Below are 20,534 nucleotides of genomic sequence, written 5' to 3'. Positions count from 1 at the left end.
TTTCGTTAAGAAGTAACGATGCCAAAGCTATTTTAAAAAATGGATTTTTAACCGAGAACTTTTATTGTAAGCGTGTTATTATTTATTATTTTCTTTGCTGAAGAGGGCCGAAATATTCAAATAGGTGTTGTTCGTTCACTGTCTTTGGAAAAAAGTCCTCATTATTCTCTCTTCTGTATTTGTATTATGGAAAGGCAGTGTGGTCTTCGTCATTAGTGTATTTTATAAATTTGTCCTTACGCTTTATATGTTTAATCTCTTTGGAGACCAGTGAATTTTTTGCATTTAATTCAGGCAAGATGCTGGAGCGGGGGTGCCTGAGCAGGTACGCCTCCAGGTTTGGAGGCACGCCAGGAGGCCTTCGGGGGCTTGTATGCAAGATTTTCATTTAATTTTGAATTGGAATATCATTTTGTTCGTGTGATTGATTTCTATTTTTAGACCCATATAATCCTAAATTGTAATAAAACCCGTGACTACAAATCCCAGTCACTCAAGTTAGTTCTCTCATCGCTTAGCCAAATGCGGCACCTTTGGATTTAAGCTTCGATGAAATACTTTTGATATATCAAGAGCTAGGGTTCGAAAAACAAACAAAAATGTTCCGATATAACCGTTTTAAGCAGTAATGGAGAAACAATTTTAGTCAAGTTACTTAAGCAGCCACGTATGCCCAGATCAATCATATATTCGGGAAGATTTTCCAAGCCATGGAAGGAGGGAAATGTTTGAAAAAAACTGGTAATTTAGTCAACCATTTATTTTTGCTTTAGTGATTTTGTCTTACTCGTTTAAAATTTTATGAGATTTCAAAGAATTAAGTATAGTGGACATAGACGTATCCAAGGGGGAAGAGTAACCAGTTTGAACACAAACCCCCACCCCCTGAAACGTTGTCTAATTTGTAAAAAATTACAAAATGCATATAAGCAAATCCTTGCTGGGTTGTATTAAGTTTTCGTAACTCCTCCCTATTCAAAAATGCTGGACGCGGCCTTGATGGTGAATGCCTATTGGGAAAAAGTGAAAAAAAAACACAAATTTTTGGAGGTCATTCCCCAACTTCCTAACTTCCCCTGCTTATTATAGTGTGGTCTTCCAATTAAGTTGAATTAACTTATTAATCCAGCTAGCTGTCGATTAACCCTGTCCGAGTTAATCGGAATTAACTGTTTTGAATAACTCTGGTGGTTTGTAGATTTCCAAAAGGGTTTTGTTTCTTTGTCCCTTTGTTCGGTTAACCTAATATTGAGTAAGCAATTACGGATTAAAAATTGTTTACAACAACCTTATGTATTGCCATTCTTCGAGGCAGTTATGAATTTCATTAGCAGTAACAGGACGATTTTACGAGTCGGACAAACATTTCGACGGGGAGGGGGGTTAAACCCCCTAATCCCCCTGGATACGCCCTTGAGCAGTGGTCTTTTCACAATGTTGTTATAAATTTAGCTGATTACTGATGCGGAAAGTAGATTAGTAGATAATTTATTTTCAAAATAATTAAAAGCAATTTCTTTTCAAAAATATTTACACTTTTAAAACTTTGAATTTCATAACCCAGTAAATAAGTTTGTTGGTGTACAGATTGTAATATTTGAAATGCCCTAGTCAGGTACTCAACAAGTAGGTGGGGAAGCCCGTCCTCCCAACTTGAGAATATCATGATCCTTACAATTCCTTCTATAATAGCTCGTAATATTCGTCGAATTCATCCAGTGTCGTCATTCAAGGAAACTGAGTGGGAAAGGGCAAATTTTATTTTTCTAAAATTTATAGGGGTAGATCTGTCGCATTTTTAAATGAAAATACCAAAAGAAGAGGCATTTTAAAATGAAATTACCTCCGAAAAAAGTATTTCCAAAAATACAGGGAAGATGACAAAAAATCTTGGAGGGCACTTGCCCTCCCTTACCATCGCTGGCCCGATTGACGCCTTTGAATTCATCTTCACTTTTTTCAAAATTTAGAATAGTTAGGGATTCCCCAAATATTCACCCTCCCGGCCTCCTAAAAAAGAGATGTAGGCTATATATCCTTGATTAGTTTAGTTATTATGGTCGTGATTTTTTTTTTTTTTTTTTTAGTTTCTTTTATAAAGAAATTTATTAAGGAACAAAAGGTTGTGTAAGACAGAGAATTCTTTGTACTCTGAGTCTTTTTGTACACTAGAAACAAGAACGGAGGTGCTTTTTGTAGCATCGATTACAGTCTCCGAAAAACAGGAGGTATGGTCAGACGCATGATAGGTAAAGCCATGATCAGTGATGAGTGCATAATGCCATTTACACCTGCTACAGACTTCACGATACCTTAGTCTAGCCTATCTTTGCTTTAAACCCGTGTATTGGTTTACTTTGTTTTTACTAATATGGTGTTACCGTCGTGTACTGCTTAACATAATGAACAAGAAATGAACCTCCACTAGATTTTCTTTCTTTTTTTTTGCAACCTGAGTTGATTTTAGCTTTGGCCTACAGCTTTTTCTTATAACAGAAAAAAAAAGATATATAAATTGAAACCCAGATGAATGAAGGTTGTACAGAACACACCCACAAAAAAACAACATAACACGTAAACATTTATCTTTCATGAGTGGAAACAGAATAAAAAGCACTATATTGTCGGAGCCTAGTACACAAAAACGTATAAGACGAAAAAAAATATGCATAAAAAAATTTAATGAGCATTTTTATTAATAGTTTCTCAGTAAATCCAAAGGATTATATAAAAAAAGTTCATTGATGTGTGCGTTTCTAGTAGTTTGGGGTCATATAAGTAGTCAAAATACTATGGAGCAATAAAAGAGATTCTGAATTATATAAAATAGGGAATGACCTATATAGAAACAGGTTTTAAGGGTGGGGGTGTGCTTTAAGCATTTTATTTTTCTTTTTTTAGCCTTGGTCCATGTGGGTTTAAAGCATTTAGTAGGCTACCTATCTATCATGTGTGCGACATTTTGTGCAATTATGTGAGTTAGTTTGATTATGTTTAGTGCTTTATTTTGTTTTTTTGCATTTTTTTTTCATTGTCATTGTTATGTACCATGTTTTGTTATGTGTGTTATTGTCATGTGCTATTATTTTGTGTACATTTTTTTAGTTTTTTATTTGCCATGGCGCAAAGCGGCTTTTAATGCAACACATATTTATCTATCTATCTATGCTTGCTTTCTCTTTGAAAAGAGGGTTAAAATTTCAGCAAAATAATCACGTGCTCCATATTTCTTCTCTTTCTTGTATCGTTAAATTCCGACCTCATCGCATTTACCGCAAATCAAGGTAGAAATGATCATTGAGTGTAATTTCCTCATCTGGCAGGCATTAGTGTTAATTGGTACTTAGGATGTCCCCACAAATTCAAATGCTAAATTTAAGCTGTCAAATACTAGCAAGATGGTGAATTTTATGTCATTTGAATGTTTATAAGCAGAAGATTAAAGAGATAACATTCAGAGGGCGTTACAGTATGTCGTTCAATGTCATAATTTTCTACCTTCATTATAAAGGAAAGTAATGCATTATTATATACAAGTTAATTCAATCACATTCAATATATTATTGCGCATCATCACTAGGATTAACTGAGAAGTTTTTATATTTCGAAAGTTCCATAGGTGCAAAATAAATTCGCATAACAAATTATGTTCAAAAGATTTTGGTTTCAAGATTTTAGAGCTGTTCCAAGACATAATTCTCTTTAATGGCTCATAATTTATCACAAACACAGTACCTTTTATGACTTTTAATGATTATTTACTTTATAATTTACTTACTATCTGCAATATGCATCCCAGGTTGAGATTTGCGAGGACGGAGGATTGGTAAGACAATGGAAGAGGATTTTGAAAAAGATTAGTATAAGCATAATGGGTTGGAGCTGGTGCATTACTGTTCTTTGCGAGTATTTTTTTTCTCATGCTTTCTTATTTCTGATTTTTGTTTGTTTTTTGTAACTATGACCCATATGGTCTTTGAGAAAAATGCATTATATGATTTTACAAAGTCCCATCCAAAATTTCGATTCTAAACATTATATATACTGTGTTGGATGAACGACAAAGGGGGGATGGGGAAGGGGGGTGGCAATGAGTTTTTATCTGGATCCTATTATAATGAGATTCTATTTAGATTGGCATTCCGCTAATCCAAAGCCAAAACTCCCTTGTTCATACCTTTTATGAATATTTTGGAATTTGACAGAGATAGCCACACAGGTGCTTTGTTAATATAATTGCAGTCAGGGACCTGCGCAGAGGGGAAGAAGTTTAGGGAACTCGGAGGCCAAGACCCACCAAATTTTGAATTTTTGGCACATTTTGTAAAAATTATCAAATCAAGCTTGTTCTTTATTATCCCCCCTCCTCATATTTAGTTTTATTATTGGGTCTCCAAAAAAAATTTTCGGATACGTGTCTGATTGCAGTATGATGGTTTCTTGCCAACTGCAAAATATTTTGTGGTACGAGTATTAAACTGCAGTCCGAATTTGGACATGGGATTTATTTTCTAACCCCTACATCCACTCGCTCCCTACTTGTAAGGGGTTGAAAATTATTTTAACACAAGTCTGAAAGTTCCTAAGCTGAACTAGCCAGCCATGACAAAAAAACAACAAAGAGAGGTAACATTCAATGGAAAGACATCAAACAAAATTGCGGCCAGTAGAGAGAAAAGATAAAAGATTAAAACAACGCGGATATTTAGCCTCTATGCAAACTAGGCGTCCTCAGCACAAGATAAACCAAGATAAAAAGAAAAAAACCACTAAACTAAAAAAATAAAACCACCACCAATATTAATAAATACAAATTTCGCAACTGATCCACGTATGGAAAAGAGGCTATTAGTTACTTCAATGAGAGCATCAAAGCAACACAAGTCTGGCCCGTCTTGTCTAAAAACAAAAATGGCGTAGATTCTGCCTTTCTTTCACTGTAGGCCCAAGGGTGTCAATTAGGATCGGGGGCATTTTTCTTTAGTTTTTTTACTCTGCCCCCTTAGATTTTAAAAATACTTTTATGGGAGCCATTTTTATTGAAAAACACTCTTCTGAATTTTCAGTGGGGAAAAACAGCAAAACTGACCCCCCTGGATCGTGAAAAATACATTTGACCCCGCCCCCTCTACATTTCAGTTAATAAAGCCACTGTGTAGGCCTTGATCAAGTTTTTCCTAGAACTTTGTCAAATTTGAAACTAAAAATGGTTTGATTCTTTTTTTTCCTAGGTTATATATTTTTTTAACTTTCAAAAAAGCTAGAAAATCCAAGAATTTGCTAAATTTTTGACAAACGTTTCGTGTTGAAATTTTAGAAAAATTGATTTGTCATTTATTCATAAGGCTATATCGAATTTCAGAGCAAGAATTTTATAGGAACTCTCGTTTTGAAATCCTATTGAATATGGAAGTCATTAAGAAGCATTAGAATATAATGAATTTCATTCAATTGTTCTCCCTTGCTTCTGTTTGTTTTCATTTAATGTAAACCACGAAAAAAGATTCGTGTTATAGCATCTGTAACATTTCATATTTTTCTTAGAAAAAAGAAAAAAATGTCATGGTATTTTAATTGCAGGCTATAGGAACGTGGGCTTGCAAAATAAAGTAGCTTAGGGAATTATAGAAAGACATCTTGTATTCCTGTTAGGGGTGAATAAAATTAGAAAGAAAAAAGGGTTTGAAATATAGCTTTGTCGTATTGTATTCACCTTGCTATTTTTTTTACTTTTTTTTTTTACTAATGTTAGAAGCGGATGATTGTTAGAAAATATTGCAAAACAGTTTGGATTGATTCTTTGGCACTTTGAAATTTAAAACATCTTCTGAATTAGCCATATCATTTATTTATAGCATTTCAGCTTATTAATAATCTACCCCTTACTATGCCTTCAATTCACAACTGAAGTAATTCACAGTATTTTCTTCACGTCATAAGGTTTTGTAATCTACCTCTACACAACAAAAATGCCTCAATGGCAATTGAGATTCGTATTTGTTAAATTTTGTGTCTGATTCGACTAGTGAAGTTCTTTTGCACTATTCTGAATTTTTTTTTTGTTTAATTAGCTAGTAAATTTAAATCAAAGGTGGGGATGAATTTATGGCCTCGGCCATCATCTTAAAAAAACCATTTTTTGTGTGCTGACCAATGGTCTGCGTAGCACAGGTTCCGATCTCCTAATGTGCTGTCTTTGGCTGGGAGTGCAATGCGTGATGGGGGGGGGCAAATCGTCCGAAACTTCTCGTGTTTCTCCCTAGATTTCTTTAGGTAACCGTTTAGAACTTTGTCAACTCTGGCTGAGCTTACAGAGTCAAACTATTGACCTCTGTTTCAAACCAAATAGACAGTGACACCAGGACTCGTAACCCTGTACTCAGGATTCCAAGTACGTTCCTGGATTCCAATAAAGCTCGACCATTATTGTACCTTTTTTATTCGTTTTTTTTATCCTTCCCATGTATTTACTCCCTATTTTCAAATTGAATTTGTCATTCATTACTATCTTGCTACTGACCGCTAACCTCTTCCATATTTTTCAGCTAAATTTCAAAGTCTGATTTGATAAAAGTTGAACCGAGTCCAATTAAGAAAAAATATATAAAAATCAATCTGGATGGAGAAATCTTGCTACATTTCAAAATCTAATAAAAATTGGCTTCCAAACTCCTTATAAACTAAGAGCAAGCTTTGCTTCTTATTTTTCTATTCATGCTAATTTTCCCATGCGCTATTTTTCCGTAGAAACAGTGTCAATTTTTACTTGTGGCTGACCAAAAAAAAAAAAAAATTGAGCGAATCCAATCCTAAATAGGAATTCCGTAAAACAAGCCCCAGTTCAAGGGTGCAAAGCGAAAGAAGACTAAATGGAAGCCATGATTTCTGGATTTAAAAGCAAGTACGCTCTTTTTATGCTAGGATACCAGATTGGAGATATAATCTTAAAAGTTGCATAGCTGAGCAACTACGCAGCTCTACGAGCGACTACGAGTCTAAAAATATAATCTTTTTTCAAAATTTATAATTTTGAAAAAATAATTATCTTTTGTATTTTATGTACATATTTAGCAAAGCAAGAAAACCATAAATAAGCTAAACAGAAATACAATACCTCCAAAAATTGACGAGAATGACTTCTGTTCGCTGCTATATTATTCCCATTGTATTAAAAAGGACCAGTATGTTTTTTTACTGGAATATCGAGTAAAGGTACTTGTGGAATTAAACTTGTTTCCAATTACCTATCAACCAGTGGAGTAGGTTCAATAATATCTTATACAAGATATTGTAATTCACAACGACTTATTCTGCTATTCTTGTCGTTTTCCAGTACAGAAGAAACTCCATATATTCACTTCACCGCCCGCAAGGGTGTCAATTGGGAGGGAGGGTATGTATTCCCCTCTCTCACAAAATTGTGAAGACACCTTTTTAGGGATATTTTCATTAAAAAATAATTCTTTTGCTTTTTCATTAAAATAATTTTTTTAATAAGAAATATCCCCCCCTTCAATTTGAAAAATAAATTTTGCCCCTCTACATTTTTGTAAACTGACACCATTGCCCGCCTAGTAAAAATTGTACCTTTAATTACTATAAAACGTACTACAGAAAGAAAGATAGACTACAAGCATTGCTTGCGTTGATTTGAATGAGAACAATAAAACTTCCCGTCGCTCGTGCAGAACTGGAAGAAATTGGCTCTTTAGAAGAAGGAACTCTGAAAATGCGTAGTGTAGCGCACCTATAAATTTGAAATGGGATCCTGTGTATATATGGCTTGCTATATGAATCTAACTTATTTCAAGGCTCTAACATATAGAACCACTTCCTGTGCACGAAAGGAACGGATATTGTGATATGGCACATAAACCAGAGAGGAGTTAATGGGCCCATGATTGAAGGTCGAAGACTATATGTGCAGAGGGATAGACAGTTCGTAGCCCCTCCCCATACCTATTAGTAATTCCAAAATATAACTTTTTGAGAAATTTTAACTGGAAATACAATTGGACTGAAAGGAGCTGGGGGAATAGTGTAAGTGTCATGATTTGGGTTATGAAATTTAGTTTTACAAGAAAATGACCTGGTTTTTGAGGTATAAATCTGGAATTGAAAACAGGCACTAGGAATAATGGTTAAAAATGAAGATTGCCGAGTTGGTAAATTTGATATCAGTGTTACTGCAGGGGCTGCGAATATTGATCAGAAAATATACCTATTAATGCTACGACAGCATTCACCCTAAATTTATTCAGTTGTAAACCTCAAGAAATATTGGATGTCATGAGAATAAGAATTAGCAACAGATAATATGCAACTTTGTACATAAAAAGATTTGTCCTTGAACAATTGGGATTCTTATCATTCATATTTCCTAGGAGGCACTGTCCCCTGCTAATAATTACTGCTAAGCAACAATTGCAAACCAGAAGAAGGCACCCCCTTTTATAAATCATTTAGGTCAAGCACAATAGAAACTGTGCCAACCGTGGCGGAACTGTGGACACACGCGGCTTTTGGAGATTTACACCAGGTGGTGGAAGGTGAGCACCTCCCCGGTAGATCCCTTTTATAGACAGATATATAGTATTTTTTTGCAATAAATATTTTTGATACTGGATTTTTCCCAACAATCATCTATTTATCAGTTCACTCGATTCGAATAATTTTGTGACTCTGATTTTTTTTATGCGTTGTTTTTCCTGTTGTTGGTGGCATTTGCTTTATTTTTTATTGTGTTATCTCAGGGGAAGATCTAGAGCAAAATTTCGGGAGAAACCCAATGTGACAAGGGCGCAATGAGCAAAATCTTGGGGGGGGGGTATGACAAAAGTGTCAATAATTGACCAAATTTATTCTAAAAAAGAGTGAAAAAAGAAAAAACGGGGAAAGAGGGCACTATAAAGACTTTGGGGGGAGTTCCCCTCCCAGTATCTGCCAGTGTGTTAACTCCTAATCACAATTAATTTACTGTTATTTTTATATTTGAAAATAAAATGTTCTTCTTTTGAAAATATTATCGTTTTGTTCCGAAAATGTCTTTAAAAATAAGCTAACCAATTTACCTAAGCATCATTAAAACAGTTATTGTAAAGCTCAATTTTTCAATATTCTTCCGTCATTTTAGATGACGTACAAACAGTTCAATGCATAAATCATTGCAGGGTTAGGACGTCATTTCTAAAAAGAAAGTTAAAAAAACAAAACTATTTATCAGTATGCCTTTTATACATATTTACTATATTTGTAATCAGTGGTGTCAATTCACAAAAATTAAGGGGAAGGAGCAAGGTATTTTTTCGAAATCTAAGTGGATGGTTCTGCTGTTCTTGTTTTTGTTTTTTTTCAGTAAAAACATAAAAAAGGTATCTTTCAATTGAAATCTCTAAAAAAAAATTATATTTAGAAATCTAAGGGAGGAGAAAATCTAGATGGAAGCAAGTGTCCCCCCGTTTCCCCTATTTGAAGCCACAGCTTTTAATGTATTTATTCAGATTAACAAAAGTTTTCAATTGTAAAACTATTGAAAGAATCGGAAAATAGTGGATAGTAGATTATGAACGTCTAGATGCGTGTAGCTTTTTGTTCGAAAAGTTCGAAAATAATTGAGATCTAAAGAAAGGGAAAAAAGAGCTTCCTTGGAAATTAAGAAAATTACAGACACTTCATTTGGTGACAGGAGGAAAAATTGATGTTACTATTCAACAAGTGTTATGTCAAAGTTGATGCTAAATTTATTATCTAATTAACTGTGGCCTATATCCTAATTATCAGTATGTTCTTGGCATGCTGGAACAGTAATTGTACAAAAAAATTAGTTTGAGCTATTTAGATGATTTTTTCCTGTCCGAATCAAATTTTTATAAGCAATTAGATATTTCGTATAATTTACTTCAATTTCACAGCCCACTGTAGCCCACACATAACAGGGTAGAAAAATAAATATACTACTATATGTTAAAATTCAGATATATTTAGAAAAGAGGTTTACCTTGCTGTAGTACAATCGCGATATAATGCATCGAAGTCCTTGCAGGATAACAGTTTACATCGGTTAACTCCTGGCTGTATCGCCCCAAGTCCTCTCAGAATTCTCACTTGCTCTACATTACAGACCAGGGGAACAATATCAAGTCTTTTAAGCTTTGTATATACAGTGTGCAAGCCACCCACTAAGTGTTTCAAAAATAGTTCAAATGCTTGTGGTAAACACAACATTGTTTCTCCGTGAATAACAAACGCAGCAACCTTGTGCCCCCGATAATCGACTAGCTTACATTCATTCGCACTTGGATCCGTTGATGAAATTGGGGGTGGACTACTCACATACTGCCTCTCACGATGCGCCATCATTTGGCTGTGTAAAGATGGTGGCATAACGTGTTGCTGGTGCAAAGCACGTTCTTGTTGCATTGCCGCGGCAGCTGCAGCAGCTGCAGGATGGCTCATATAGAGTCCGTGATAAGCTTCAGGAATGGCAGACATGCCTGTCAGTCCAGCAAGACTTCCTGGGGGCACCATTGGATTTAGAAAGCTATTTTTGCCATGTAAGAATGCACCAGCAGCTGCCGCGTGCAAAGCTGCCACTGACGGTGGCACGTGAGGAAATCCTAACTGTAAACGAGAATTCATATCCCTTAGGGGAGGGCTTGACGAACTTGCTCTTCTATTTGGACTTGAGGACTGTCGCTCATTTGCTGAGTAACCAGAGCTACCTGAGCCCCCTCCACTTGGAGAAGAGGTCATACTGTAATTACTAGGTGAAATGGCAGATTTTCTTTGGTGATTCGGCGAATGTATTTCTCTTGTTTCACTCTCTTTTTGGCTAAGCATGGCTAGACGTAGTGAGACAGGATACCCAATAAGTGATGCCAGCTTAAAACATACCGTCCTACCTCAAATACACAAAGTCTCTTTATCCCTTTTAAAATTCACACAATAGGATCCTTTTCACAATCAGTCTAACAGTCAAATGGCAAGTTGAAATGGAAATATCAAAGAGCAACTGCAATCCATATAAAAGAAACATGACGATTGGATCTGAAGAAGAAATGAAACAATGATGGCATCGCTCTCATTGGCCGGCCATAGCTATATACAATTGATGGAACTTCGAAACGCCCAATGGAAACATAGATAAAGCATTGAATGCCGCGCATCTCTTTTCCGCTAACATTTGCTTTTCTTTTTCTTTTTTTTTTCAATTATACTCCCTAAGGAAAAATATAAAGATCCGCCTATATCATGTATCATATGTAAGATCCTATCTCGACAATATAGAAGTGAATAGTTTTGACTAAAACAAGGAAGTAAGCAACATGGTATTCCTTAATGATAATGATAAAAGACTGAAAATGCGTGATGAAAATATGAGTTTTAGCTCCCTATTATAAACCATGAGACAAGAGTAGGCTCAGAGACTGTAATTATAAACAATATTGATTTTTCCATGCGGCTTGCCTGAGATGGATTTTTACCTTGGGTCTGACACAATATGAAAAGGGCGTATTGGCTGATTCGAAAATTGAAAACCGTTCATGGTAATGAATGGTTTGTAAATAGTGACCCTGGTCAATGGAAACCGAAACTATAGAAACATGATTTTCTTTACAATATCACACATCCAAAGGTTCTACTTTATCGTTGATTCAAATTTAAAAATTTGTTAGTTCGTTATTTAAACCCGAAGAGCTATTAGTATATGCTGATTAATAGTTTTAGAAAGAGGGGGAAAACCTTTAAAAGAAGGTGTTTAATCTTGATGTAAATTGCAAAAGAAAACTAAATTTCTTAAGCCCTAAAAGCCCAAGTTTCAATTACCTGTCAATAAATATATGATTTTTTTGTTATCAGCGTTTTTTTTTTTTTTTTTTTTTTAGACAGCCAATCGGCTTATAACATTTAGTAGTAGCCTACTAACAGTTATAAATTGTTGCACCATTATGGACCAGCTAATAGTGGTCGGGTTTCGTCTGTTTATTTTTCTAGGGGGGAGGGGTTACCTTTAAACCTTAGAAAAATGAGTTTTTGATCAAATTTTAACCTTTTGTGTAATATATGTCAAAGCAACGTGGAGAAGAGTATACCACCTAGCATCATGTCTAACCTAAACCGAACCGAATATACGAAAATAAGCAAACTTGCCTGATTTCATTGAAAAAGGGGGAATCAAACAGGTCGTGATAACGAGCTATAAGTAAGAAGCAACGGCTCAATTATGGCCGACGCTCTAAAAAGCGGAATTTTGAACAATGGATACATAAAAAGGATTGGCTTTATATGTTCATTCTAAATATATAGAACTTATAAAGTTTAATGTAACCCATCAAAAGCTGCGAGCCAGAGAAAATTTCGCTCGATTTTCAAAAAAAGGAAAAAACACTCCCAAAAAGTCAAGTGACATTAAAAAATCACACCATCAGATCCAGCCTATCAAAGAAACCTACTATTTTAAGCTCTTACCCAAGGAAAATGTGGAAATTTGCTGTTGTTTTTCTTTGCCAAAAGAATTTCAGGGACGCGTATTACTTTTATTTTGCCAGGGGTGATCGAGAGGGAGTCCATTTGAATGAGAATTAAAAGTTCTAGTGCTCTTTTTAAGTGACACAACGATCCCACGTCCCTTTTTACCCAAAGGCATCCGATCAAAATGTTTAGATAGCAAATTTGACTCAGCATAGTTAAAAAGTTAAATAAATATACCTTTGGGGATGACATAGTCCCCCACAGCCCCTAAGGAAAGGGTTCAAAAATTATGCAATTTGCCCTTGGTGAATTTATCATTGGGAAATATACGGTAATTTTTTTTGGAGGAGGGATTTCTTGCGGAGGAGGGTTTCCCCAGGGGTGATCCTCTTTGGGGAGGAAATTTTCCACGGGAGGAAATTCTGCACGGGAGGAGGGAAGGGGATTTCCTGGCATGTTCTAGAAAACAGTCAGAAATTAAACAACAAAAATTGTTCAACGAAAGTAAGGGGCGGCATTAAAACATAAAATGAACAGAAATTGTTCGTTATGTGGGGGGCATTCCCCAACCCTTGCTATTTACGCTAAAGTTGTATTTTTGTCACAACGACCGTTAAATTTGAACGAGAAGTATTTTTAAAGAACTTTAAGATTTTTGCCTAAAGAGCAAGAGTTGAGAAAGGGGCCGCCTCCCTCACATGCTGAATAACTTCTGTTGGCTTTGAGTTTTGATGCTACTCTTGGCTTTCAGTTGATAAAAAATTATTTAATACCTTCCAAAACCAATAAAATCCTGATGAAAATTGCACCATCGATTTCGAAGGGACCAAGAGTCCCATAGAAAAATTTTGTCCTTAGAAAACCCTCAACTGCGAAATTTTATCTTAGCCTAGTATATTTTTTTTTCACCAGACGTGATCTTATCGAACTGGTGGTCGTAAAATTTTTAGAGGGGTACTGCGGCTGAGCAGTGCGTTGAGTAAAAACTTCTAATTAAGGTAGCCATTCTAATTAAAAAGGTCAAATAAATGAACATATGCATGTGCCAAGGTAGTGCCACCCATACATCCCCAAGGCCCTGAAAGAATTTTACAAACTGCTCATTTCACATGGAAGGGATTCATAAGCAAATCTTTGAAGAAAAGTAGGCTCGTTTGCTCTGCCAGGGGTGTTTTGGACGGCTTGAGCCGTCCTACCCGAGCGGTTTAGAAAAGGCGAATGTTTTGCCCGGTTAGACGTTTCATCGTAAGCAAATTTTATCCTAAAACACAACATTTACAACACTTATACTTGTTTGAAGCACTGGCGGATCCAGGGGGCCAGGGTGGACCCCCCCAAGATTTTTCTGACACCCTCTTGTCCTGTTTTTTTAACTCTTTTTTTAGAACAAATTTGTCAATTTAGTCAGTCATTGGCACCTTTGTCACATTGTCCCCCCCCAAGATTTTTCTGATTGGCACCCTTGTCACATTAGGCCTCCCCCAATTTTTTGCTCTAGATGCGCCCCTGGTTTGAAGGCAATTTAATATGGGGGAGGTGGCAAAACTTTTGGAGGGGTGTGTATAATCCAGCCTACGTACATCGTATGACATAGAATGTAGGCTCTTTTGAATTATTTTATTTCGGGGGAAGTTGGAAAGGGCTTAGTATTTTGGGATTTTCTTGAAAGGAAAATTAAACAAAAATCGGAACGTTACAGAAATTCATAATTATGCAAATTAAGTGAATTCCCCATCCTTGACCAAGGCTGTATCCAGGGAGTGGGGTATTGGATTTGAACGCCCTTCCTGAATTTTTTTCCGACTCGTTAAAAAATTGTAAAAATGCATATAAAAATTGTCAGATCCCCCCGAAAAAATCTTGTATACACTTCTGTCCTTGACTCATGGATAAAGATGACATTAGGAGACTGATAAACTTTAGGAGAAAGATGAATATATTGCAACATTTTGAATTGAATATCGAGAGCTGATACACTCCTGTATGTTTAAGGGACTTGCTGCGCTTTTCCTCCTTATATTTTCCTACGAACAAGATCACGAAGGCTGCTTGAATCAAATCAATTGTCTCAGAATATTGGAACAGGGCTCTTTTGGACGCAAATAGTGGGTTCTGGTGTACTTATTATAAGTTGGAATGATTAAGGGTAACAAGGCCTCCCCCTCTACATTTTTGGTCTAGGGTTCCATGGTGCAAAAACCTGATGAGACTGAAAGTAAAATGCGTTTTCCATTTAGGGAGATTGAAACATCAAAAAATTACTCATATTCCCATAAAACCCTTAATGTTATATAAAGAACAAACTATAACTAAAAACAAAGTGATAAAAAATTAAATTATGTTAACAAAATAAGTTTTCTCTCATGAAAATAAAAACCAAGATTAAAACTCAAAATTAACAGAAATAGCGCTGAATGTGAGGGGAGTTACCCCAATCTCCCAAGGTTTAAATTTTCCAAACAATGCCTCCTGAATGAATGCTCTAGCACAAGAAAGATATAATGAAAATATTTAGATTTTTTCACTTTTGGCTTCCGTTTTTACAATTTCTCGAGAGTGAAGAGGCTCATTCATTTACACTTTTTTCCTTTTTTTTATAACTCAATTCTCGATTCAGATGTTTTCCATGAATTTGGTATATAAAACACTTACAATAACCAACTGGAAGTAATTCTGGACTCGGCATTAGTTAAATTTTTGCGTCAAATCTTTTTTTTGCGTCAGAAAATTTTGCGTCAAATTTTTGTGGGGGAGAAGGAGATCACAAAACGCTTATGTACAGGATTATTTCTATTCATTTTGAATTTTAACTTCACTCTTTATTTTTGGCTGGGAAAGCTTTTTTTTAATTTAATAACCTTTGAATATTAATTACCTTTCAGAATTACTCAACATAGGATAATATTTGTTACATTTTGAGTTTTAACGCAGTTCTTAACTCTCTTTAAAGGAAAAAAAAAATGCGACAAATTTTTGCGTTAAATTTTTGCGTCAGATCTTTTTTTTTTGCGTCAGAAAATTTTGTGTCAGAATTAGTAAATTTGTGCGTCAAGTTTTTGTGGGGGACAAGAAGATCACAAAACCCTCATGTACAGGATTATTTCTGTTTCTTTTGAATTTTAACTTCACTCTTTATTTTCGGCTGGAAAAGCTTTTTTAATTTAGTAACCTTTGAGTAGAAATTATAAATCAAAACAACTCAACATAGGATAATATTTGTTACGTTTTGAGTTTTAACGCCATTCTTAACTCTCTTAAAAAAAAAAATTCCTTTCGTAAGTATTTTCAATTATTTTTGTTTTAATATCATATTTTGAGCCATCCTGAGTATGAGAAACGCTACTGTTCCATGGAACCTCCACTCTCTACGCTCCGCTCTATTCAACAACATTTTGCCTCTAAGAAAAACAATGCGACAATGCCAATGCGAGTGCTATTAAAACACATCCGCCCCGTGGACCATACATTGTGCGATCGTGGTATGAATTTTATGCTATAATATAATATATGATATATTCTATAATTATAATCATGAAAAGTAATAGCCAAGAAGGGCGTATCTTTATTCTTATGTTCATTGCAATATCTTGCCTATATGGAAAATGCTTTTAGGGCTAAGGTGCAAGTTCTACTGGAACTCATCCTGTCCATGACAGCGCGTCGTATGCTTGCAGCATGGGTTTCATGTTATACCAGCTAATTTGACAGTTCTTAACAAAAAAAACATAATTCAACTGTTCAGAATACAAACACGCTGCGGCAGGCACATACATAGGGGGGGGGGCCTTCGGGTCAGAGGCCTTCCTCACTTGTCTCTACGATCTCGAGTTTTTTATAATTACCCAATAGTGTTCATATTTTCATATAGCTTCCGTTATTAGCCCATATTAAATTCCCAAGTCCTTACCTTCAAATAATCATTAGTGCAGTAATTGCTGTTTTTTTAATTAAAAAAACTGAAAAACTTAACTTTAAATAGGCTTTTATTTCAAGGGATAGGGCTAGAAAACAAATACCATTAAGATAAAAACTAAACTAAGAAACATTCAGGAATCAGTGTGATCTAAAAAAGTTTGTTAATATACCAAACTCGTATCTGAGATAACCCCCTAAACTAGGGTACCAGTATTCCATTTTGAATTTGGTCAAGGTCACTTCGAGGGGGGGGTGACTTACTATGAAAAATGTATTTTTCCGATGAGTCTTTATTCGTGGCACTCATGATAGTTTCCAGTGTAACTATAGTAAGTAGTACAAAAGATATTTTCACATACAAAATTCGGTCTAAAGGGCTGATTCTGGACCTTCTACAGTTAGCGTTTGGCTTATAAGTAGAAGAAAAAATTAAATCCGAGGTTCAGACAGGTCCAATATTTAGGGGAGGGCTTGCTGTCTCTTGGAAATCATGCACACCAGGTGGCGCGTTTCAAGCGTGGCGGAACTATGCCAAGGATTTGGGAGCATGCCAAGTATTTTGAGAACTGTGCCAAGCGAGGTGGAACTGTGTAGCACACGCAGTGTTCCGAGATTCACACCAGGTGGCGAAGTCAGCACCTCCTTGCATTTAGGAGGTGGTATCAGATAGCTTTTGAAATGGGCATGAAAACAAAAAAAAACCTCACAAGTGAGGTAGCCCCCCTTATTTGATCACTTATAGAGGTAATCCGGCCACAGAGGCAGGTATTATGACTATGAACGTCATTTTGCACTTATTCTTATAAGTGCGAAATATACATAACTATATTGTAAGTGCAAAATATAAATGAAACTATACATTAAAGTAAAGCTATATAAAAACTAACTGGTAATAACCTTCAAGACGGAGAATTTAATTTCCATAACGGGTGTGTATAAAACCTATTCGGAGTCGTTGATGTTGACTGCTATCACAAAGGAACACTAGAAAAAAGAATTCAACTCCTGGAAAGCGAGAGATAAGAGTCCGCAAATGTCCTTTTTGAGAGGGTTGTAAAGCCACCGAGAAATCTCAAGGGTTCTATTTGAGAACTTGGCTTGAATCATATGGAAATTGGTCAACAAACAGGGAAGAAAAAACAATTTTTCATTCTTTATCAATCGTTACCAGATGGAGAACACAGATGATAAATATTAAATGAATAGTTTAACTTCTCATTTTTTCCCCCTACCTCAATCTATCCAAAACTGGTATTGATAGAAAACCGTTGAAAAATGACTTTCCTGTATTACTTTAGGTTCCGGCTAAGAAAATGGTGAATCGAAACTGAATCAGTTCACTGGAAAATAAGAATGTGGATTAGAAGAGGGTGAGTTTCCCAGTTCTATTTAATTTCAGATATTAGAAAATTGATAAATGACCTATCAATTCGGAATATTAATGTTAAATATTGTATATGTTATAGAAAAGCTCATGATATTGTTTTGATAATCTTGTCTAAAACAGCTCGGACTACTTTACGAAATTAGACCGTAAAGAAGGACAACATTTTTCCCTATAGCAAGAAATTGATCCTATATAACAAGATCTCCTGCATCATCAATTATTAGACCAAAGCAACGGTATAAATATGCCTCCCCCCCCAAAAAAAAAATTATTTCACTATTTTGGCCGTAATTCCCTACGATTATACATTCGTTTTTGAATTGCTCTTTTTTAGTTTTTAGTTTTTTACCTTTTTTTTTAGTTTTTGTAGTTATACCTCATGATTCTAATGATTGCCCTTGAGCTTTGTTGATGGTGATTGCTAATCGAACATTCCCTGTGTCCCCGTCGTCATTTATATATCCCCCCGTGCCCCCCGGCGTCCCCGTTGTAGTTGTGTCCCTGTGTCCCGGTCGTCATTTATATTCCCTGTGTCCCGGTCGTCATTTGTGTCCCCGTGTCCCGGTCTGTATATACATTCCTTTTTGAATTGGTATATGATGAAATAAATTTTTGTGTTTTTCCCCTTTTTTCTTTTTAGTTTTTTTTTGGTTTTTACTTTTTTTTAGTTTTTTTAGTTTTTTCTTTTTTCTTTTTAGTTTTTTTTTGTAGTTTTTACCTTTTTAGTTTTTTTTATTTTTATTTTATTTTTTTTTTAGTTTTGTTTTTCTCCTTTATCCGTTTTTTTTATCAGTTTTTAGTTGTTTTTTTTTCTTTTTAGTTTTTTTTGTAGTTTTTACCTTTTTTTAGTTTTTTTAGTTTTTTTTTACTTATGTCCGGGTCGTCATTTATATTCCCTGTGTCCCGGTCGTTATTTGTGTCCCGGTGCTTTGTTGATGGTGATTGCTAATCGAACATTCCTTGTGTCCCGGTCGCTTTCTCTTTGAGTGTTCCGGTCGTCCGCCGGTTGAGTGTCCCAACACCTAGTTGGTGGGGCGCTTCGTCAAAGCAAAAATGACGACAACTAATTTCATGACGTCAGTCAACACAGAAACATGACGTCACCTGATCCACAGACAGACGCACAGACAGACAACTTATTTTTATATATATAGATATATAGATATGAGGGGGTTCAACCTTCGTCGATACCTAGTTCTTTACACAAAAGCTTAAATTTTGTCCCAATTCCAAAAGAATGACCTCTGAATCACAAAGGCCGTAGAATAAATAGTTGAAATTACTAAGAATACTTTAGCGTAAAGAGTGAGGTATAACGAGGAGGTAAACCCCTCATATGCGTAATAATTTTTGTTCGTTTTAAGTTTTAATGCTGCTCCTTACTTTCAGTAGAAAAAACTTTTCATATTTATTTTTTCATTGTTTATTCAAATAATGCTAGAAAATCCTGCGCCCCCTTCATTGAAATTCTCTTCCCCCATGAGAATTTTGTCCATGGAAATATCCTCCCACGTAACCCCCCTCCTCAAATCTCCCCCTAAAAAAAATCCCCCTGAAAACGTCTGTACACTTCCCAGTAACCATTACTATATGTAACACACAGGTCAAAGTTTGTAACTACAGCCCCTCCCACGGGGACTGCGGAGGAGTAAGTCGCCCCTAAAGACATAGTTATTAGGTTTTTCGACCATGGTGAATAAAATGGATATCTCATAATTTTGATCCGGTGACTTTTGGGAAAACAATTAGCGTGGGAGGGGGCCTAGGTGCCCTCCAATTTTTTTGGTCACTTAAAAAGGGCACTAGAAGTTTTAATTTCCGTTAGAATGAGCCCTCTCGTGACATTCTAGGACCACTCAGTCGATTCGATCACCCCCTAGGGAAAAAAAAAACAAACAAATAAACACGCATCCGTGATCTGTCTTCTGGCAAAAAATTCGAAATTCCACATTTTCGTAGATAGGAGCTTGAAACTTCTATAATAAGGTTCTCTCATACGCTGAATCTGATGGTGTGATCAAACAGTTCGTGGTAAGGAACTGTAGTAAGGAGCGACCCGGCTCAATAGTAACCAAAACTCTAAAAAAAATGGATGGAGCTACATCAAAAGAATCGCATTTTAATGCTGATTTTAAATATATAAGTTTCATCAAGTTTAGTCTTACCCATCAAAAGTTACGTGCCTGAGAAAATTTGCGTTATTTTAGAAAATAGGAGGAAACGCCCCCTAGAAGTCATAGAATCTTAACGAAAATCACACCATCAGATTCAGCGTATCAGAGAACCCTACTGTAGAAGTTTGAAGCTCCTATCTACAAAAATGTGGAATTTTGTATTTTTTTGCCAGAAGGCAGATCACGGATGCGTGTTTATTTGTTTGTTTTTTTTTTCCAGGGGTGATCGTATCGACCCAGTTGTCCTAGAATGTTGCAAGAGGGCTCATTCTAACGGAAATGAAAAGTTCTAGTGCCCTTTTTAAGTGACCAAAAAAATTGGAGGGCACCTAGGCCCCCTCCCACGCTAATTGTTTTACCAAAGTCAACGGATCAAAATTCTGAGATAGCCATTTTATTCAGCGTAGTCGAAAAACCTTATAACTATGTCTTTGGGGACGACTTACTCCCCCACAGTCCCCATGGGAGGGGCAACAAGTTACAAACTTTGACCAATGCTTACATATAGTAATGGTTATTGGGAAGTGTACAGGCGTTTTCAGGAGGATTTTTTTGGTTGGGGAGGGGTTGAGAAGAGGGGGATATGC

At 35.8% G+C, this 20,534-nt stretch overlaps 1 protein-coding gene across 3 annotated transcripts in view; it reads right to left on the bottom strand.

The window, feature by feature from the left end:
* Positions 1 to 11,008, bottom strand: part of LOC136036192 (dachshund homolog 1-like) — a 120,527-nt gene extending 109,519 nt beyond the window's left edge. Inside the window, exon 1 of one of the 3 annotated variants that reach the window (XM_065718267.1) lies at positions 9,998 to 11,008. In XM_065718267.1, coding sequence (XP_065574339.1) covers positions 9,998 to 10,839 — 842 coding nt within the window. In that variant the 5' untranslated portion in view covers positions 10,840 to 11,008. The remainder of the gene's footprint in view (positions 1 to 9,997) is intronic. The other 2 variants (XM_065718269.1, XM_065718268.1) reach the window with 2 other exon arrangements.
* Positions 11,009 to 20,534: the final 9,526 nt, after the last annotated feature.

Source organism: Artemia franciscana, chromosome 15, assembly GCF_032884065.1.
Source record: "Artemia franciscana chromosome 15, ASM3288406v1, whole genome shotgun sequence".
Taxonomy (NCBI): Eukaryota; Metazoa; Arthropoda; class Branchiopoda; order Anostraca; family Artemiidae; genus Artemia; species Artemia franciscana.
Note: the sequence above shows the minus strand (reverse complement) of the source record. Positions and strands in the feature narration are given on the sequence as shown.